Source organism: Crinia signifera, chromosome 9 (assembly GCF_055691185.1).
Source record: "Crinia signifera chromosome 9, ASM5569118v1, whole genome shotgun sequence".
Taxonomy (NCBI): domain Eukaryota; kingdom Metazoa; phylum Chordata; class Amphibia; order Anura; family Myobatrachidae; genus Crinia; species Crinia signifera.
The window spans coordinates 125,514,447-125,537,383 of NC_139225.1; the positions used below are offsets into that span (position 1 = coordinate 125,514,447).

Genomic DNA, 22,937 nt, shown 5'->3' on the forward strand with positions numbered 1-22,937 from the left:
ACAGGCAACCTCCTGCATACAATGCTCTAACACAGAAACACAGGTGTTAATTAAAAGTCTTAGTTACACCACTGCATATAACAGATGTAACCCTGTTATTATTACTTAACAGCTATTCTACTAGTTTTCTAGCTTTCTTCCTACCAGAACTCAGTTCGATGTAAAGTTAATTCTTGTTACTTGGTTGGTTAGCTAACCTTCACTGTGCACAGCCTGATTCCTCTTCAGCGTGGAGTTGCTAGGCAACCACCGAAATATGCCTAAAAACGAGATTCTGCCTAGGATTTGCCTGCACTGACTTTTGTAGCTGTCACACAATATATAACACTATGCTCCTCTTGTTGGGGGCGTCCCCTGGCTTCTTGTTAGCCGGGTTTAGCCCTTGAGTCGTTTTTTTTATATACTTTCTCTCTTGTGTGCTATGCAGCGCTCCCTGAAGCTCTCATGGATCGGATGTAGTTCCCTTGCGTCAACTAATGGATGTCGTTATGTCCCTTTAGGCGTCCCCTGGCTTCTTGTTAGCCGGGTTTAGCCCTAGGTATATATATATGTCTAAGTAAGCGACACACGGGGTCAGTATTTAGACTGTCCAAACTTCACAAACCGCACAGTCTTGTTATGACTGACTAAGTATGTCCCTGTATCACTTATGCGGTATGGATAGACAGGGAGAACACACGATTGACACTATGTCACTCTGCCATTCTTGACCATAGCTACTTCCAAGGTGTCAATTATCCCCCTTCCTTTGGTAAATCAGGATACACAGACTCTGTAATGGATGGGACTATAGAGTTGACATATGCGGTGAATAAGGGTTTAGGAAGTCTCTTACAATTACACTTGGACTGCGACTAGAAACGGTGCAACTAACATTGCTCACTCATTAATGTCACTAGTAAACCTGACAGCAGGGTGCTTGTCCAAGAATAAGCTGCTGTACTGTTTCTCTCCTTCTATAGCAAAACTGCACTGATGCTCACTGTATTTGATTTGCTGGCAGTGTAAGTCACTAGTTAGCAGTGGACAGTCGCTGGAAAAGTAACTGTGTAAAAACTAGCAAGCTGTCCCTCAGACTGGACTAAGTTACTCTGTGCAGACTGTGGCCCTTATTCTGATTGACGCGGACTTTACCGCATACTTTCGGATCGCGTCTTTACGGCGTCTGCGCATGCGTGGAGAACGCAACGCGCATGTGCCACGCATTGACTCGGTACCAGTTCGGCCAGATCCCGTCCAGAACTGTTCACCGCTATCATTCGGGAAATAGGGGCGTATTATGGGCGTCATGCGGAATGACACATGGGCGTAGTTTCAAAGTGGGCAAAACGGGGCGGAAACATGGGCGGACACGGGGGAGTACACTTATGTTGGGGGGCGTACATTCGGAAACCACTCCGAATGCACGCGATCAAAAAGGGCAGAAATGTGCGGTGTCCACAAGTGTACTATTGCTTTGCGGACACCACTCGTTCATGCGCTAGGCGAACGTACGCCTAATGACTACAACCAATAACACCTGAACCCAATAGAATCTACTCCTTTACTCATTACTCACTAATAGGCCGCTTGTCAGTGCTTTAATTGAAACCATTGCTGCTTCAATTGCTGTAAGGGTTAATGTGTGCAATGCATGTGTTAGGCATGCTTGTAAGGATATATTGGAATCTAATTGATTCCAATTCCAAATAAGCAGTTTTTTATGAGGATAGGTAATTGAATAAGTGGGTCATGTGATGTATTGCAGAAGATACTTCATAGTGGGTTGTTTGGCGTAAATACTCCGCTTACGTGCGGTAGCACCGCTTGGCTCCCGTTCGGATGCGGTATTCCCGAGCATACTCTGTAATACTCTGTAATACCGTGCCGAATCGGAGTGTTTCTCCCGCACACGCATGGTTTGTATGTCGTCCGTAAACACGCCCTGTTCTTAAAGAGTGAGTCCGTCCGAATGCGGAGGACACGTGGGCGTTTCTACGGACGATGGCCGCATGCGGCAAAACACCGTTGCGTGCTGACCGCTCCGTAAGAATGCGGGAATTTCCGCACAGATCAGAATAAGGGCCTGTGTTTGGCTGCACTGGGAATGGACTAGACTGCCTGAGGGGCCGTAATATAGGCTGTCTCTGCCTCTGCTCTGGGCTGTGTGATGTTCCAGCAGTATAGCACTAGGTATATCACGCATAGGAAACTGTGCTGGCTCCCTGAATATCAATTCCTGCAGCTTGATACTATTAGATAGTTAGCCATTCCCCTCCTTTGCTATATATATGGGTGTCAGGGCGGGACACACCTCTCTTATGACTGCGGATTAGTATTCTCCTTTGCCTCTGGCCGGGACTGCCCTCCGGATGCTGCGTCACTGCTGATTCTCCACCTCAGAGACCGCCTGTCAGCACCGCTATCTGCCCTGCCTGCTGTGTAGCTCTGCCTTTTACAAATCTCCTCAGGTATTCTCCATCTTCCCCTCACAGACTGCACAGCACAACTGGTCCTCACTCTCAACTGTCTCCCCTGACCCTGGTCATGTGACCAACTCCTGACCTCTTCAACAGTTGCAGAGACTGCTGGGAATTGTTCATTTCTCAGACAATGTCCCCTGTGGGGATAGCATATGTTTATAGCACAATATATCTTATATTAATAATAACTAGTATGGCATTGTATGCCTATAAATCACTACATATATATGAATTTATCACATTTTTCCCCGGTAAAACATTGCATGTCCTCAGGCAATGGACTTTATACATTTTTACATCAGTATACTACATATCTACATATCAAACATTGTAAATCATTACATGCTTTTTAAGTCAAGAAAGTTTACATTTTTATCATAAATCATTCTTTACTTTAAACATATATGTTCAATCTCTGAATCGGAGGGGTTTTACCCCTCTGGTACTTCTAATGAGTCTGCTGGACATCTCCTCTACACCATCTTTGTGGAGGAATGGGCCACGTTCCTCGGCCTCTCTTCTTTTCTCTGCGAGGAGTATTTCCCTAAGGCGCTGAAGATATACTGGGTCTTGCATAGGATGGTAGGGGACTTGTGGTATTGCGTCTTCTTCTGTACAGTCCTGGCATGGCTCAAGTTGGTTTATGTGTACCATCTTAAGATCTTGGTGGTCATCTCCATCTCTTCTTATTCCATACACCCCAGTGTCTGTAGCCGAAAGGTGAACAATTACGTAGGGTTCAGATTCCCAGAAGGGATCTAAGTCGTTACTCCGTTGGTCATCCAGCTTCCAAACTAGGTCTCCCACTCGGAATGAAGTGGCATTCGCGTTCTGGCCATAACTTGTCCCTTGTGGGTGGTGGGCTGTCTCCATCCTTTCTTCCACTACTTTCTTGGCCAGTTCATGCCGATGCTCGTGTTTGTTCAACCCATCGGTCTGAATCACTTCTGTCCCCTCGGGGAGGGTGTCAAGCTCCTGATCCGCTGTTTCCCCTACCAAAAGGTTGCCTGTGGGAGAATGGCGGTGGACTTCTGCACCGGATGGGTCTCTGCGGAGGGAACACTTCTTCCACTCTCTCCCCTTCACTTGCTTGGTCTGTACTTATGCCTTCTCCACCAGATTCGGCATCATCCTCTACTTTTGGCTGGTAAGACCATCTGTGGAACTGACGTCTGTTGGGAGCAAAACGGCTTCCTTTAACTGGTACATCACCAGGACCCGTCACGTTGGCTGCCTCAGCACCCTTCTCTCCTTCTACCACATCAAATTCAACCGTCTCGCATTCTCCAACACTGCGCAGAAATTTCTGGGGGTTGTTTCTCTTTATGGCCGTCTCATGGACAAAGACATCATCTTTTGTGTCATTCCTGTTGATGAAGCCATACCTCTTCCGGACATTAAACCACTTGACCGTTCCTTGTACTTGCGTAGCCAGCACCCTCTTCCCTGCCTGGCTTCTGCGGTCATAGACCGTGTATTGCATGACTCGTCTCACAGTCTGAGGTCGGTTGAACAGTTCTGGTGTCAGTGTCGAGATTAGTTCTTCCGGGCAATTTCTTAGGACATTCATTCCAACAATTATGGGTGGTAACCATTGGTCCTTAACGGCCGTAATTAAACATCCTTGATTGATTAGATGAGCTTGCCCTATCTTGATCTCAGCTTCAAAGTATCCGCAACAGTCAATACGTTGTCCATTACTGGCTAACAAATTCAACCCGGCCGGTGGTGTGGCTACGATACTTTCTTTCCTCCAATGCTTAATGAACTCATCCCATCGAATCGTAGTCACTTGTGACCCGGTATCCAACAATGCTGCTATGCTGACTCCATTCACTTTGATTTCAATGGTAGGGCAACACCCAATGAATTTTGGTACCCATTCTTGCGATGTGGGACCTTCTACTGAAGATTCTCCCGACGGTTGGTCACGGAACTCGGGAGTTCTGTTTAAATGTTCCGTACTGTGGCAATTTCGCTCAAAATGCCCGCTCTTTTGGCAAAGCCTGCAGATGGGTCTTCCTTGTTCATCGAATGTATCTGTAGGAAGTCGGCGGGAGCTCCATGAAGCGTTTCTCCCCTCATTTCCGTAATGGGGTTCTCTCTCCATCTGCCAGGGTCTCTGTAAGGTCTGTGTCTCTTTTAAGGTTCTCAATTCTCGACAAAGATCAGTCATGCCTTGTGTCAATTCAGCAATTTGCTCTTTCATTTCTTCGATGGGGTCTTTAAAGGCAGCAGATTGAACTTGCTGAAAAACGGTTTCAACAGGTGCTTTCATGGTTCCCTTTTTGGGTTTATCGCCTAAAACCTTTACCATCAACTCCTTGAAGTCTGCAAAGCTTATAGGTGATTCTTGACGATGCAACATTTTTACTTGTCCTTTCGTATTTGCGTCGTAGATTCCATCGAGGAATTGATTAGTTAAGGTTTCATCTTCCTCAATTGATTCCCTAGGAGCACATGTCTTAATGTCCTGTAAGGCCTCTTGTAACTCCACTGCGTATTCCCGCAATGTTTCATTTGGTTGCTGCTTTCGGGAATAAAACTGTGCTTTTAATTCAGAGAGAGTCTTTGCATCAAACACTTTTGCCAACTTATTCAAGATGTCTGTTGCCGATCTTTTCTGACTTTTTTGGCCATGACTTTACTTCCCTTTTTGCAAATCCTCTCAGTTGAGCCAATAGTATCTCTTTTTGTTGATTTTCATCTAATCTATATACTTGGAACATGGTTTCAATTTGTTCCCTAAAGTCGCGGAACGCATTGGTTTCAGTCATTCCACTATCTCCGGTATAAGTGGGAAGCCATGGCGCCCCCAAGTAATAGGGCATAGTTATCACTGCCGGTTTACGTGCCGTTGAACTTATTCTAGCCACTGCATCTCCTTGGTCCTCGTTGCCAAGCATATCTTCTTGTCTTTCCTGACTATCGTCTTGAGACATTTTGAGTGACGCTGGGTTGGGTTTTCTCCGCTTTTGATGAAAGTATCCTGTTCGTCAGACGCCAATTGTGAAATCAACCAGGATTTCCCAGGTAAGTAGATAGTTTACTCCTTCTTCTTCAAAGATTACACTTGAGCTTCCAAAGACTTTTTATTATGCATTAAACAATGAACCAAATCGTAAGAATTACACTGTCACTTTTTCTCTCACAGGAGCAGATACATGCAATACATCTCAATTTAATTACAAGTTTTATTTTACCGGAACATGGCCCTTATTCTGGTCTGTGCGGTACGGCCCGCGTGCGGCCGTACTGCCGATGTTTTCGCTCTGCACATGCGCAGAGGTCATTCTGCGCATGTGCAGGGGAATTCGCCGCACAAAAATTTCATACGCCGCAAAGGGGGCGTATAGGGGCGTGAGGGGCTTAATACCCTCATTTCCCTATGCATACGCCCCGCGTTTCATGGGCGTTCCCATGCAAACGCGGGGCGTATGCATGGTAATGAGGCTATGACGCCAGTGATGGGGGCGGAAAGCTGACATCGCCGGATGTCAGTTCTCCGCCCCCATACAAGCTTTCACACGGACGATTGTCCGTGTGGTCTCAGCTTGCGGGAGCTGGTGGGGCGTGCGGCCCTGCCTTCGATGGTCGCAGACCATCGAATGCAGGGGGCAGCTCCCACCATGGTGGAGGCGTACGCCCCACCATTTTCATGCGGATCGCCAGCCGTCCGTGTACGGACGGCCGTGGCGATCCGTATTGTGGGCGGGGATTGGTTTGTGCGGCCGGAGCACCGTATGCGGCTCCGGCCGCACAGATCTGAATAAGGGCCCATGTCTGTAATCCACCGGTTATCTCCGTTCACCAGGTCCTCACAATAAACAGAACATATTTTCCTACCTTTGATGCTAAAAACAACAATTGTGAATCAAACAATGCATATGTACTATTAACTGTAGGGAATTAAGTTATAAAATCACCGGCAAAAATAGTATAGTATGTGTGACTTATTGCGCAATAAGATATATGTCTATTTAACTTACAATACTAACTGGGCCTGAACTTTTAAGTTACAGGCAACCTCCTGCATACAATGCTCTAACACAGAAACACAGGTGTTAATTAAAAGTCTTAGTTACACCACTGCATATAACAGATGTAACCCTGTTATTATTACTTAACAGCTATTCTACTAGTTTTCTAGCTTTCTTCCTACCAGAACTCAGTTCGATGTAAAGTTAATTCTTGTTACTTGGTTGGTTAGCTAACCTTCACTGTGCACAGCCTGATTCCTCTTCAGCGTGGAGTTGCTAGGCAACCACCGAAATATGCCTAAAAACGAGATTCTGCCTAGGATTTGCCTGCACTGACTTTTGTAGCTGTCACACAATATATAACACTATGCTCCTCTTGTTGGGGGCGTCCCCTGGCTTCTTGTTAGCCGGGTTTAGCCCTTGAGTCGTTTTTTTTATATACTTTCTCTCTTGTGTGCTATGCAGCGCTCCCTGAAGCTCTCATGGATCGGATGTAGTTCCCTTGCGTCAACTAATGGATGTCGTTATGTCCCTTTAGGCGTCCCCTGGCTTCTTGTTAGCCGGGTTTAGCCCTAGGTATATATATATGCCTAAGTAAGCGACACACGGGGTCAGTATTTAGACTGTCCAAACTTCACAAACCGCACAGTCTTGTTATGACTGACTAAGTATGTCCCTGTATCACTTATGCGGTATGGATAGACAGGGAGAACACACGATTGACACTATGTCACTCTGCCATTCTTGACCATAGCTACTTCCAAGGTGTCAATTATCCCCCTTCCTTTGGTAAATCAGGATACACAGACTCTGTAATGGATGGGACTATAGAGTTGACATATGCGGTGAATAAGGGTTTAGGAAGTCTCTTACAATTACACTTGGACTGCGACTAGAAACGGTGCAACTAACATTGCTCACTCATTAATGTCACTAGTAAACCTGACAGCAGGGTGCTTGTCCAAGAATAAGCTGCTGTACTGTTTCTCTCCTTCTATAGCAAAACTGCACTGATGCTCACTGTATTTGATTTGCTGGCAGTGTAAGTCACTAGTTAGCAGTGGACAGTCGCTGGAAAAGTAACTGTGTGAAACTAGCAAGCTGTCCCTCAGACTGGACTAAGTTACTCTGTGCAGACTGTGTTTGGCTGCACTGGGAATGGACTAGACTGCCTGAGGGGCCGTAATATAGGCTGTCTCTGCCTCTGCTCTGGGCTGTGTGATGTTCCAGCAGTATAGCACTAGGTATATCACGCATAGGAAACTGTGCTGGCTCCCTGAATATCAATTCCTGCAGCTTGATACTATTAGATAGTTAGCCATTCCCCTCCTTTGCTATATATATGGGTGTCAGGGCGGGACTCACCACACCTCTCTTATGACTGCGGATTAGTATTCTCCTTTGCCTCTGGCCGGGACTGCCCTCCGGATGCTGCGTCACTGCTGATTCTCCACCTCAGAGACCGCCTGTCAGCACCGCTATCTGCCCTGCCTGCTGTGTAGCTCTGCCTTTTACAAATCTCCTCAGGTATTCTCCATCTTCCCCTCACAGACTGCACAGCACAACTGTTCCTCACTCTCAACTATGTCCCCTGACCCTGGTCATGTGACCAACTCCTGACCTCTTCAACAGTTGCAGAGACTGCTGGGAATTGTTCATTTCTCAGACAATGTCCCCTGTGGGGATAGCATATGTTTATAGCACAATATATCTTATATTAATAATAACTAGTATGGCATTGTATGCCTATAAATCACTACATATATATGAATTTATCACATTATCAGGTCCAGCGTCGAGCTGAGGTCGCTGCGATTATATGCTATTGCAGTAAGCTGCTGCCCTCTACTGTCACTTATGTGTTCTTCTTGTTCCAAATGAAATGTGCGTGGTGGAAGAAGGGAAGCTAAAATTGGACCGCAATGGGTTAATGATTACCATTTAATCTTGGCTTGCTTAAATAAACAATATATACATACAAAAGTACTCTACTATTGTAAACATTTTTGGTTGATTAAATGACGCAGTTGAAGCCTAATTAGGGATCTAAGTTTTTGTGAATCAAGAAATTTGCAAACATTGGAACTAATGTAGATGAGCCTGATATTCAACAGATGGCAAACAAGTATGGCCCAGTTTACACGGTACACTTTGGCTCCAGACCCACCGTCATCGTTGTTGGATACCTTGCTGTAAAAGAGGTGTTGGTTGACCTTGGAGATGTTTTCCTAGGCCGAGGAACTATTCCTGTTTTTGAACGTGTTTATAACAAGAGTGGTAAGTGATAACACAATCTGCTACTAGATATACAATGGTAACAGATTTATTGTTACTGATAATGATACTGTAGTGTACATAGGGCCTGATTCAGACCGGTTCGCTACGCTTGCATATACTTGCAGCCCAGTGAAGAGGTAGACGCCGCCCTCAGTCAAATGCCAGCCTTCCTCCCACTACGCGAAGTCCACTCGCTAACATGCAAGTGGATGTGTTTAACATTTTCCTGTTGTCGCCCCCTGCCCATCTCTGTCCCTTCCTTCTCGGAGCGAACAGCCCAAGTTTGAAACTGACCAAAACCATTCGCTCCCAGGGTTTGGGTATAATCAAGCTCCCGACCATCAGAGATGGGGCCGTATTTGGACCTGAATAGACGGTTATGAATCGACCACATAGCGTTATGTTGTACAAGACATTGTGGTTGTCTGCCTAAGTTACAAATTTTATACTCCATGAGGCCATAGTTATAAACATTATTTTTAACATAATTTTAGTATCACCTGAAGACATTAAATAGCTTTTGGAGTAGTTTTCGTGAAAAAAAAACAACTGCTCCAAACCCTTTAATTTACATTTTTTAGTAAGCAGATTGCCTTTCCCATACTTATTATCGGAAATGAAATCTAGCCAAATTTACTTAATAAAAAATGTGAAGCAAAAATTGCATTACGTTTCAGCTGGGGAATCACAGGGCTTAGATGTGAATTGTGGGCTTCTGCCGCTAGGCAGAGAAAGCAGTGCAAGGACGGGGCCAGCGTGATCAAAACATCATACACACCTCCCCAGGGTCCCAGTGGTCACTGCTTCGGTGAGGGTTGCTGGTCTCCGGGGCTTCCTGCTAAACCGTGAATCCGATGTAGTAAAGTGATGCTGCAAACCGGCAGCTCATTTTACATCACCCGGGGACACAGCAGAAGGAAGACTTGAAGCACTTTAGGAGCCAATTCCCAGTTGTTGGTGGTATGAATCAGCAGTGGCGGGGTCACGGCGTTGGGGGGAGGGGGGGTTCTGTCAACAGCGATAAAGATGATGTCAGCAGTGTCATCTGCATAGTACAGTTTTGGGGTATTTTTCTTTATTAATATTTGTATTTGTAGGGTTGACCCTAATCAATGGAGATGCCTGGAAACAACTGAGACAGTTCTCCTTCCTGACCCTTAAGGGGTTTGGCATGGGTAAAAAAAGCATAGAACAACCTCTCCAGGAGGAAGCACAACACCTAGTGGAGTACCTCAGGAGCACTAACAGTGAGTATACCATGCAGACCCCAAAGGTTATTACTACAATATATGTTCATGTAAATTTAGATTTTTCATTATACAAATGTAGCCATGCTCATCGTTGCAGCACCAATTGCACAGTTTGATTCCCTTGGTGATTGCCGGGATCCCGTCACCATGCGCTTGTGTCTAATCGTTTCTGGGGCTCATAGAAATGCAGCTAGCGGCAACATAGCAGCATGGTGAGTCTGTTCCGCAGGTTAAAATTTTGCGCTACAAACAGGAGCGAGCAATGACGATCCAGCAACGATAAACACGGCTATATCCGTAAAAGACGATCATTTGAAGTTATGAGCTAAAATAATAAAAAAAACTATTTGTATTTTATTTATTTTTTAAATGGTGCCTTATTGTACATGTACATTTTTTTGAATACTCGTTTCACACCTAAAAGCCGGGTCGTACCCAAGTTTTTGGACTCGGCTCCAGCCCAGTGCGACCTGGCTTTTGACCCTATTTACACGGCGTCCCCATCTGGCCTAAAGCCGGTGCGTGACATCACAGTAGGCAGGGCCTGAGCCGGCATTGGGAGATGAGAACTTCTCCCAGTTCTGGCTTTTCTATAGCAGTGAACGGGTCCCGGGTCAGGTTACCTGTTTACATTGCACCCCGATCCGGGTTGAACCCATATTCAGCCCTGAGCATTTGCCAGGTTGCAATCCTGGGTCTCACAACTCAGTGTTTGTGTGCTCCTGTGCAAAATACCAGGATATTAGGGCTGGTGTTAAAGGGGTATAAGGAACAATAATACCTGGTATTATAGAGGAGCAAATGATCATTTGCCCCCAAATATTGGAAAACAGACAAAAGCAGTTGTTCAGACAATTTGGTAAATCAAATAGATTTAACCAACTTACTGAGCAATGATTTTTGTCCATTTTTCCTTTATTTGGGAGCGAATGGTAAATTGTAATTTGTTCCCATCCATTACCAGATTTTTGCTACAATCACCCAAACTAGTCAGATCCCAGTTGTTTCTGATTGGCTTGTTTGTTTCAGTGCAAATTGAGAACCTACAGTAAACGCAATATCAAAACAAAATCTTTACTGTCCTAAGCAGGGGCGGATTTCGGGATGAGGGCGCCCCTAGGCACAACAATAATGTTTACTAAGTAGGACAGTTTATAGGGGCAGTATCTGCATGTCCTATCCATTTACACTCTATTTAAGATGGAATATAGTACAGTACAGTGGATATTTTGCAGTTATTGGTACATTTTGGGCTGACAGTACTATCACAGGCATCCAAGTGCCGCCCCCAAACATGTGCCGCCCCTAGGCCGGTGCCTCACGTGCCTAATGGGAAATTCGGCTCTGGTCCTAAGTCACCATCTTAATTCTATCTTCACAGGGCAGCCAATAAATCCTAGTAATACATTGAGCTGCGCTTCCTCTAATATCATTGCTGCTGTGCTGGTGGGCAAACGTTTTGAATACACTGATGAGAGGTGGATGAAAGTCCTCCAAGACTTGCGGGATTCATTTCAAATGTTGTCTTCGACCTGGGGCCAGGTGATTGTGAAATACAGTACGGTAACTGTATTAGAGGTGTGCGTTTACCGGTTAGGATCTTCCAATGGTTCGGAATTCAGGTTTTAATTCCAAATTTTAGCGTTTGGATTGCAAAAAATTACATGATTTTAACTTTTTTTTTTACTTTTATCAATGACTAGTAAAAGCCCACCATTAGGAGAGGTTAACCTTTTATATAGGGCCCGTATTCAATGCAGCTGGCGAGGGGGTTATACGCCCGCCGTTTAACCCCTGCACTGGCCGTTTACCCTATTCTACATTCCGGGGGAATCCTCTGTGTCAAATGACAGTAACGATTCCCAGGGGCAGATTTAGGGATGAGGGTGCCCCTAGGCACAACAATAATGTTTACTAAGTAGGACAGTTCATAGGAGCAGTATCTGCATGTCCTATCCATTTACACTCTATTTAAGATGGAATATGGTACAGTACAGTGGATGTTTTGCAGTTATTGGTACATTTTGGGCTGACAGTACTATCACAGGCATCCAAGTGCCGCCCCCAAACATGTCTAATGGGAAATTCGGCTCTGATGATTCCATCAAACAGTGTAGCTCACAGCTAATGCAGGGAGCCCGCTGCATTTAGCCGTGTGTCTCTCCGTTTCCCCGTCACTGAAAAAAACCTAGTGACGAGGAAACGGCGTGCGCAGGGGGTCAGTTGAATACTGACTGTGCGAGCTGTGACAACGAGCAGTCAGCACTGCTCGCTGTCCCAGCTCACAAAAAACATTGAGTATACCCCATATATATTATCAAATGTATTTATTTGTAATCATTTTTTAACTGAACCAAAAACCAAATCAAAACATTTTAGGGTGGTTTTAACAAATATATTCACCGCCTAGCCAGCAGGAAAACACCGCCCCGAAAAACATACACCCCGGGATGCACTACCCCTGCACTACCATACGAGCGGATGTGTACGTTTACACAACCACTCGCATGCATCTGCACAGAGGAGAAATCATTTGATGGTCCGATGGTTACTCACCATCGATTGATTTCTCCTATGTTGGTAAAGAAAAGTAAGTTTATACTTACTGTACTTTTATATTGTTCACTTCCCGACGGATTTGGGGCAGACGCTGACTTCATGTGATGTCATCCATCCACCCCAGTCAGGCAGGTGTCCACCCAGCCTTTCTATGGGCATGACTACAGAAGGTCGACATGGCTATCCAGAGATGGCTAGTTGAAGAAGGCTCCATCTGTACCTTACGGTTTTACTGTAAACATAGAAACATAGAATTTGACGGCAGATAAGAACCACTTGGCCCATCTAGTCTGCCCCTTTTTTAAACATGTTACCTCAAACTTTTTGTATACAACTATTTTCCATCTTTCCATATGACTGCTCTAAATTGCCACACCTATTTCTTTATTTAGCTCCTCCCAGAAACTTACCACTGTTACCTTCACCACTATTCATTTTTTTATTCAATGTCCCATATTTCGCTTAATCAATTTAACACCTAACTTCTATTTCTTCATATAACCCCCAAACTCTCCTACAAATAAATACCTGTATTTTTATGATGAAGAATTATTCTAGACTTCTGTTTTGTGCAGATCTATGACATGTTCCCAAAGATCATGAAATATTTACCTGGACCACACCAAAGAATTTTTCATCTTTTGCAAGGACTAAAGGAGGTGGTGAAGGAGAGTGTCAGAAGCCATCAGGAGACTTTGGATCCAGCTAATCCTCGAGATTTCATTGACTGTTTCCTCATCAGGATGAAACAGGTTCATACTTTATTTATGTTTATGTAATATTGTAATACCCTGGTAACATAGGTGTGCGCACATTGAGTGTTAGGGGTGCACAGGCACCCCAAATGCTGTGCCCACCCTTAGGAACAACTTTCTGCCGCTAGCAATACCAGCAATACCTTTTACCAAAGTATTTTGCTTTTTAGACCTGTATTCCATTAAAATTAGTGCCCATCAATCAAATGTGTGTTTTGCATTGTTAATTGTACTCAGTGGCGGATTCAGTGGGGGGCACCAGGGAACGTCATTTATTTTGTAGCTGAGGACCAGGGCTTTCCAACGAGCCCAGCCCCGTGTCTCTAGCCCCCCGGGAACAGGAGATATTGCCTGGCAAACCTGTAACGGATAATATGGGAACCGTCAATTCCGACCCCCACCCGGTTCCGACGGCCAGCGGTGTAGCTACGTGCCACGGTGCCCGGAGCATGGGCATGTTTCACGCCCCCCCCCCCCATATTTATTTATACGTGTACCTGCGTATATTAATATATATATATATATAAATTAATTATATATATATATTATATGCAGGTGCACGTATAAATATGGGGGGGGGGGCGTGAAGCATGTGTTTCCAACGCCAGTATTGAATGCTGGTGTGTTTTTTTTATTATGAGATATATATATATATATATATATATATATATATATATATATATTATATCTCCTATATATTTGGCTACATCTGTCACTCAAAGTGGGTGTCTGTGTCTATAACGCTCTGTTCCTGGACTTTCCTCTTAATGTGTGATTGCCTTCATCTGTGCTGAACACCTTTCTGAGAAATTAACCTGTTTAAAACAGGTGATGGCAATCATACATTAAGGGGAAGTCTAGAAACAGAGCATTGTGTCCCTCCTGGAGAGGGTCATGTTGGGAGGTATGTGACAGAGAACCAGCCCAGTGAGCCCACAGACAGTGCCAGACACCCACTGCCTTCCCATGTTGCCCAGCACTGCTACTCCACAGCCACCAGGTGAGCGCCCCCCTCCCGCGATTTGCGGCAAAACCTCCCCCCCCGCGCCCCCCCCCTCCCGCGATTCGCGGCAAAAACACCCGCTCCCCCGCGACCCCCCCCACCGCGATTCGCAGCAAAAACACCCCCGCGACCCCCCCTCCCGCGATTCGCTGCAAAAAGAACCCCCCCACGACCCCTCCCGCAATTCGCGGCATAACCACCACCCGGCGACCCCCCCCTCCCGCGAATCGCGGCAAACCCTCCCCCGTGACCCCCCCGATTCGCGGAAAAAAACACACCCCCCGCGACCTCCCTCCCGCGATTCGCGGCAAAAAGAACCCCCCCGCGACCCCCCCTTGCACGATTGGCGGCACCCCCCCTGCGACCCCCCTCCCGCGATTCGCGGCACCCCCCCTCCCCCCGCAATTCGCAGCAGCCCCAGGATTAAATGGCACATGCAAAACACTGACATGGCTATGGTCGACAATGAAAAAGGTTGACATGAGTTTTTGAAGATTTATTTTTAATTTTTTCATATTCATTGTCATGTGTCGACATGGACACCAATGAAGTGGCACACTTATGTCAACATTTACATGTGTTGACCTTTCTGTGTTGATTTTTTCTTGTGGCGATTCGCGTCACACCCCCCCGCAACCCCCCCTCCCGCGATTCGCGGCAACCCCCGTGACACCCCACTTCCCGCAATTCGCGGCAACCCCCCACCGGAACCCCTGTGAACCCCGCCCTCCCGCGATTCGCGGCACCCAACCCCGCGACCCCCCCCCCTCCCGCAATTCGCGGCACCCCCCGTGATTCGCGGCAGCTCCAGAATCAAATTGCACATGGAAAACACTGACATGGCTATGGTCGACAATGAAAAAGGTTGACATGAGTTTTTGAAGTTTTTTTTTTCATTTTTTGAATATTTTCATATTCATTCTCATGTGTCGACATGGACACCAATGAAGTGCCACACTTATGTCAACATTTACATGTGTTGACCTTTCTGTGTTGATTTTTTCTTGTGGCGATTTGCGTCACACCCCCCCCACCCCCCCCCACAACCCCCACTCCCGCGATTCACGGCACACACACACACACCTCCCCCGCGATTCTCGGCACCCCACCCCGTGACCCCCCCTCCCGTGATTCACGGCACACCCCCGCGACCCCCCCTCCCATGATTCGCCGCAACCCCCGCCCCATAACCCCCCCTCCCGCGATTCGCGGCACCCACCCCCGCGACCCCCCCTCCCGCAATTCGCGGCAGCCCCCCACGATTCGCGGCAGCTCCAGAATTAAATTGCACATGGAAAACACTGACACGGCTATGGTCGACAATGAAAAAGGTTGACATGAGTTTTTGAAGTTTTTTTTTAATTTTTTGAATGTTTTCATATTCATTCTCATGTGTCGACATGGACACCAATGAAGTGCCACACTTATGTCAACATTTACATGTGTTGACCTTTCTGTGTTGATTTTTTCTTGTGGCGATTCGCGTCACACCCCCCGCAACCCCCACTCCCACGATTCACGGCACACACACACACCCCCGTGATTCTCGGCACCCCACTCCGTGACCCCCCCTCCCGTGATTCACGGCACACACCCCGCGACCCCCCCTACCATGATTCGCCGCAACCCCCGCCCCCGTAACCCCCCTCCCGCGATTTGCGGCAACCCACCCCGCGACCCCCCTCCCGCGATTCTCTGCAATCCCTCCCCTCCCGCGATTCTCTGCAATCCCTCCCCTCCCGCGATTCGTAGCATCCACCCCCCCACAACCCCCCCTCCTGCAATTCGCGGCACCCCCCGCGACCCCCCCTCCTGCAATTCGCGGCACCCTCCGCGACCCCCCCTCCCGCGATTTGCGGACACCTAAGTTGCAATACAGGGCATCTTTCATACAATTCTAACCATATTTCTCATATACAAACGTTCACAAATTAAGGGGGCGCAGCCCCTTACGACGGTGTGAAGAGCGCCCGTAGGGCGCGATGAATCACCTAATATATATATATATATATATATATATATATATATATATATCTCATAATAAAAAAACACACCAGCACTCAATACTGGCGTTGGAAACACAATAATTAGCTCTGGTAAACAAAGGCACACACTTTTAACATGACAAAATGACAATTTAGTGGCACTTACTGTTAATAGAAGGGATGCAAACCAAGTGTCTGCTCCCGACACATTCCTCTCTCCGTGCAGCAGCAGCAACATGAAGAGGGAGAAACACACTTTTGACAGCCTGTGTGGACGGACTCCTCCGGAGTTTCAGGCTGTCAGTGTGAGCAGGAATGAACTGCTGGGATGGAAGGAGGGACGGAACTGTAGCTTCACGGTGCCGGCTTTAACACAGGCAGTGCAGGCACAGCTGTGTTGATGTCCTCTCTGCACTGAGTAGCTACGAGCGGCGGCTGTGTAAAAGCGTCCCTGGCCACTGCTGCGCTTCTGTACAGGAAAGTCTCCTGTGTGACGCGCCAGCAAGTGTCCTGTGCCCGGGCCGGATGTGACAATAGAGTGTGTGACTGTGTGGGGATCCCGGGACCCGGCGCACAAGGAGTGTGTCCTGTGCCCCGGGGTCGAAAGTGGTGGCGGGGGTCGCCCTGTGTTCCCGGCGCAGCAAGAAATAAAGTGTCTGGGCGGGGGAGCCGGCGAGCAGGGCTGGGGAGCCGGCGGCAGAGTGCACGTCTCCGGCGCCAGGTGACATCTCTGCGCCCGGAGCAGGTGCTCCACCGGCTCCACCCTAGCTACGCCTCTGCCGACGGCTGCCAGTTCCCGCCCTGGCATTACAGAAGCTTGTGGTTGATTTTATTCAATTCCAAATTCCAGGCTGGTCCAAATCGGTCAATCGGTTCCAGAGATATTGCGTGTAAACCGATTTTTTTATTTTTGAAATGTAATTTCATGGCTGTTCATGTTCTTTGAGGGCAGATTACTCTGGAACCAAACGTTCCAGTTTAACTGGACCAAAATCATTCAAAGCCCACTCAAAAGTTCTTCAATATAATACTTGTCTCATGTAAATGGGTCAGTTGGTTCCGAAGATATAGCTGGTTAAATGAGATAACTGGTTAAAGGGGGGAGGGGTGGTTTTCTCTCCCCCTCACACCAGAAAATGCAGGGACTAGGCTGGTGTAAAAGGGGCCAATCTGGGAATGCATTTTCTGGTGTGAAAGGGGTATTATTTCAAATAGCCGGGACCTGCAGTGCACTGAATACAGCCTGGCTCTGCCACTGTCAGTGGCTATCACTTCTGCCTGGCGGCGGCTGTCCCCCATTTACCACGAGCATGTATTCCCCCTTGGCAATGAGCATGTAATCCTACATGGCAACGAGCATGGAACCTCTGGCAATGAGCATGGAACCCTTGGCAATGAGCATGTAGAGAAGCAGCACTTATGTAGCATAATTTTTAATAGGCATTATGGTGTTTGGCATAACACATAATGGACATAATGGTGTGTAACTTAACGTGTAATGGACATTATGATGTAAATGTTTAATGCGAGCCTTTGGTGGACAATGTCCCTGTTTATGAAGTGTATTGTGAATTTTGGCTTAATCTGTGTGGCATTATGTGAATTCTGGCTCAATCCGTGTGGCATTATGTGAATTTTGGCTCAATCCATGTGGCATTATGGGAATTTTAGCTCAATCCGTGTGGCATTATGTTAATTTTTTCCCAATCCATGTGGCATTATGTGAATTTTGGCTCAATCCGTGTGGCATTATGTGAATTTTGGCTCAATCCATGTGGCATTATGTGAATTTTGGCTCAATCCGTATGGCATTTTATGCATTTGGCTCAATCCGTGTGGCATTATGTGAATTTTGACACAATCCATTTGGCATTATGTGAATTTTGGCTCAATCCGTGTGTGTTATTATGTAAATTTTGGCTCAATCCATGTGGCATTATTTGAATTTTGTCTCAATCCATGTGGCATTATGTCAATTTTGGCTCATTTCATTTGGCATCATGTGTAAGGGGCAAGTATAATGGGGTCTAGTATTTTGTTGCATAATGTGTAGAAGTTGTATATGGTGTTGACACGCCCCCTGTTGAGTGGTACACACCCTTTTCCGGAGCGCGCCTTTGGCGCGCGCACAACTACATCCTTCACTTTTGTCGCCATGGTGGGCCTGCGTAATTTAAATGCCAGGGCCTATTTTTAATTCCATTCCCACCCACTGGCACCACTAACACCGCCCCTCCCCCACCCAAACCCTTTTTTATCATGGTGCCCCCCCTGTCATTTTATCCTGGATCCGCCCCTGATTGTACTAGACCATTGTCATATCACTACATGCCTGCATAATCTATATATATATATTTTTTACTTTATATGCATGTACTGTTATACAGAGCAAAAAGAATATTAAAACTGAAATAGGCCGGAGATTATGTTCTGGCTGAGAGACATTTTATATTTTAACGAGTACCAATAGATGATGTAAACATGCATGATTGGCAGTGTTAGACACACCCAAATAGGTGGTGCTAGACACACCCCTTTGAAGGTGCACCCCTTAATGAAATGGGCTGCGCACGCCTATGCCTGTAAGTATCGCCAGGTAATCGTCTCTTTCTCAGGTAAATATAGTGGAGATACCGTCAACCATTTAGGACCACTCTCCAGACAGGTAAGTAGGTCAGAAGGATTAACAAGGTTTTTTTTTTTTTTATAACAATATGGTTGACAATACAGTTGACAATATATAAACTATACACTATAAACTTTACACTGTGACAATATTTTTTCAACCCAAACTAAATTTTATTTCACTTGAAACCGGGTTTTGTCCGTATTGAATCCCTTCAATCAGGACTGTGAAGAAACGGTTACTTCACCATATGCAGCATGAAGTGTTACACACATCAATTCAATCAATTCCCTGGCCAGCCATGGTTAAGTGCCCCAGGCCCCCCAAGCCTTAATTTGGCCCTGGTTGGTGAGACATACACTATTACAAGGATTTAATTAGTTTTCAGTAATACCGCAAACATTAATTATGTTTTACAAAAATGTAGTATAAGTGACTATACTTTATTTCATAGCAAAAGTCAATCAGAAGGTTTTTTTTTTTAAATAATTATTAGTCAATTAACCCTGTTAAACGGGCTCTCGGCTCTCAGTTTATCAGGGAATTTGCTTAAAAAAAAGGGGGGGGGGGGGGGGGCTGTTGATCTATTTGGATAGCCTGGAAAATTAACCATCTGAGAAACATTGGGAAAAATAGCAGAAATTACAATTTTACACTACCAATTTTTAGTGTAATTGGATAACCTCCTAAGTGTTAAATAGAGCAACCATGGTCTATGATACACAAAACTAGGACTTGTTTAATCTAGAAAGAGTTCACATACTTAATAAGAAAATGTTCCAGCATGCGGTATCTGATTTTACTTGTGTTTTGGCAGGAAAAGATGGATTCCGAAAATCCTTTTCATTTGATAAATTTGACAACGACTGTATTTGACATGTTCATAGCAGGAGCAGAGAGCACCTCGGTTACTCTTAATTTTGGTGTTTTGCATCTTCTAAAGTATCCGGAGATCCAAGGTAATAACCCATGACTTTACTGCTATAGTAAATAATGTCTACAGGCTACTCAGGCTTGTGTTTGGTCATCCTAGGAAAAGTTATGAAAATAAATGGCTGCATGCACAGATTCCGTTTTTGGAAACTGCCCCTTTATATAATTGTCTCTGTTCAGTTCTAAAGAGCCACCTAGAATTAATCATGGTGTAAAGTCTAAAAAACGTAAATCAAGTCCATTATTTCTGTGTAGAACACCGAATTCAATGAATGTAGCTATGTCATTCCTGTCATTCATTTATATGAAACAGTCCTGATCATTCCCCGACTGTCTTGCCATCCCTGATAACAAGACTTTGTCCCAATTTTGTCATATTTGGGATGTTAGGTACTGCTGTAGTAAATGCACTTTCGGTGATGAACATACTAGATCATAATTGAATGGATGTTTCCAAAGAAAATTATCTAGCAAACATTTTTATTAATCATAATGACCTGTAATATTTACCTTATATAGGAAATATAATATTTTGTACACAACATTTTTTATTTGAATTTATATAACAAATGTTAGCGATGGTGGATATTTTGAACATCTCTCACAGAGATGTTGGCACTCAAAGGATTAAGAATGAAAATGAGGACACATCGGACTTGTGTTTATTACCTGTGTCACATTGTGTATTTCAATATTTCCATTAAAGGTATATTTGTGGACACACTTGAATGGTACAACACTGTAGCTGTGCTATTGAACATAGAATACATCTTACAAAGAATAAAAACAACATTATTAGGTACTTTTTTAACAGAAAAGCATCCAAATGCATTGAAATTAGTATGAAACATGTTCAATGGCCCCCAAATGTCATTTTTGAGGCTGTACCACCCCCACTATCAACGCGAACCTACGACCGGCGGTACGCGTCCTACGACCTTTTCATACCCCCACTATCCACGTCGGCGTGGAGTTGAGAATAGAAAGTGTGGCGAGCGCAGCGAGCCACCAAGCCCGAAGCGTGGCGAGGGGACGCGGACACCTGTGAAGCCCGCGATGAGACGCGTATACCTGTGAAGGTATCCGTGTCCCCTCGCGGGGCTCGCTGCGCTCGCCACGCTTTCTATTCTCAACTCCACGCCGGCGTGGATAGTGGGGTTATGAAAAGGTCGTAGGACGCGTACTGCTGCTCCTCGCGGGCTCACTGCGCTCACCACGCTTCGGGTTCGCGTTGATAATGGGGGTGGTACAGCCTCAAAAATGACACTTGGGGGCCATTGAACATGTTTCATACTAATTTAAATGCATTTGGATGCTTTTCTGTTAAAAATCGCATGCGATGCGATCGCATGCGATTTTTTTCCCCGTGCGATGGCCATCGTGGGAGCCGTGATACTCCACAAGTACCCATTATTACATACAGTTTGTCCATCAATCCTGAATTCTGAAAGAACTGTGTACAGTATACATTATTGTTCTTGGATTTAACACAGGGAAACTGCATGAGGAGATTGATCAGGTGATTGGCCGAGACCGGGAACCCAGTGTGGATGACAGGAACCAGATGCCATATATGAATGCAGTAATACATGAGATCCAGAGAATAAGTGATATCCTTCCCATGGGGTGCATCCGTTGTACCACCAGAGACGTGACCCTCCATGGATACCACATTCCCAAAGTAATGGCTTCTGACATGCAACATGCTCTTAGCAGTAAACAAGATAATTATACAATTCATTGTTTCACCTGTTTGGCATTGGTGCTGCTTTATTTCTTGTGTAATATACGTACCGTTATGGGCTATTTAAGCATATTTGCTGTATTTTTTCTATACCAAACCTACAAACTGATATAAAAGCATTGGTTTCATAAAGAGCTCCTTCCAGTGAAGGTAAAAAAAAGTCATAAAAGGGCCACAACTATGGTTGTGCAAGCGGCTCCAATTCCCAGAACTAAAGGCTGAGGGCTTGACTTCATCACTTCACCTGTATCACCAATATTTGGCTTGCACGTTGCCTGCCCCTCGGGAAGTTGCCCTCAACCTGTGCCTGGCACTCAGTTTAATGGTCTTGGTCCACTCTTTAGTACCTTTTGATGTAACATGTGCTGGTAGGGCAGTTCATGGTACATTAATACCCATTTACTTGTCTGTCTCCTAGTCCAGTGTTCTATATTGCAAAAAAACACATTTACTTTGTAGACTGTGGAGTCTATGTAAAACTGACAGGGTCTAGCATTAAACAGGTGCCTAGGGTGCCAGATCTGTGGAGGGTGCCACCAAGTCTGCTTATCACAAAATTTAGGATGTGTAGAAGGAAGACCTTCTTGTTGTACTTAATACAGGTAGTGAAAGTCCTAAGATGCCGCCTCCACACTTTTGAGATGCTGGAAAGTGGGCATTGGGGGCAGTGTGGGGTGGGGAAGCAGTTCATTGAAGATTTGCCAAAAGTACCATGAAGCCTTTTAAATAGGGGAATACAGATGACAATTGAGACAGGAAAAGGTTATAGCCAGAGAGACCCAAGAATGCTATAACCCTTGATGAACATCAACTAAAGAAATTGTACTTATATAATAAACCATTCTAGCTGAAACATGCTATACGTTATACACTGTGCTGCACTAGTCATGCAAAGGTTGCATAAAATAATCACCATACAGTATATCCGTTTTATTTTTTACAGGTTCTTATAAAGAGCCCAATAGCTCACAACAGAACACATGTCAGAAACCTGGGGAGAAAAACATCTGCCTTCCATCACTATACCTGTCACCAGGGGCGGATTGGGATAGAAATCCCCCCCGGGAAGGGGGGGTGTTCGGTACAGCTGGGGGGGTGTTCTGGCGCTTCAGCCCGGGGGGTGCTGACGATACAGCCCGGGGGGGGGGTCGTCACTACTCACTAGGCACCGCTGTCGTCATCATCGGGCAGCGACCAGCGGCCGCAGCGGGTCACAGAGTACAGCATCGCCCAAAACAAATATGGCCACCGCATATGTAAATATAATATATTCATATATGTGGCGTCCATATTTGTTTTGGCCAATGGTGCCGTTTGTGACCAGGCTGTGGTTCCAGCAGCCCTGTAACCAAGTTAAGCAGCC

The 22,937-nt window shown here is 45.7% G+C and overlaps 1 protein-coding gene across 1 annotated transcript in view; it reads left to right on the forward strand.

The window, feature by feature from the left end:
- LOC146035950 (cytochrome P450 2G1-like) overlaps nucleotides 1-22,937 on the forward strand; it is a 29,974-nt gene that overhangs the window by 4,908 nt on the left and 2,129 nt on the right. The window contains exons 3-8 of the mRNA XM_083159672.1: nucleotides 8,557-8,719; nucleotides 9,817-9,966; nucleotides 11,351-11,511; nucleotides 13,104-13,280; nucleotides 19,715-19,856; nucleotides 21,324-21,511. Of these exons, the coding sequence (XP_083015798.1) occupies nucleotides 8,557-8,719; nucleotides 9,817-9,966; nucleotides 11,351-11,511; nucleotides 13,104-13,280; nucleotides 19,715-19,856; nucleotides 21,324-21,511 (981 nt within the window). The remainder of the gene's footprint in view (nucleotides 1-8,556; nucleotides 8,720-9,816; nucleotides 9,967-11,350; nucleotides 11,512-13,103; nucleotides 13,281-19,714; nucleotides 19,857-21,323; nucleotides 21,512-22,937) is intronic.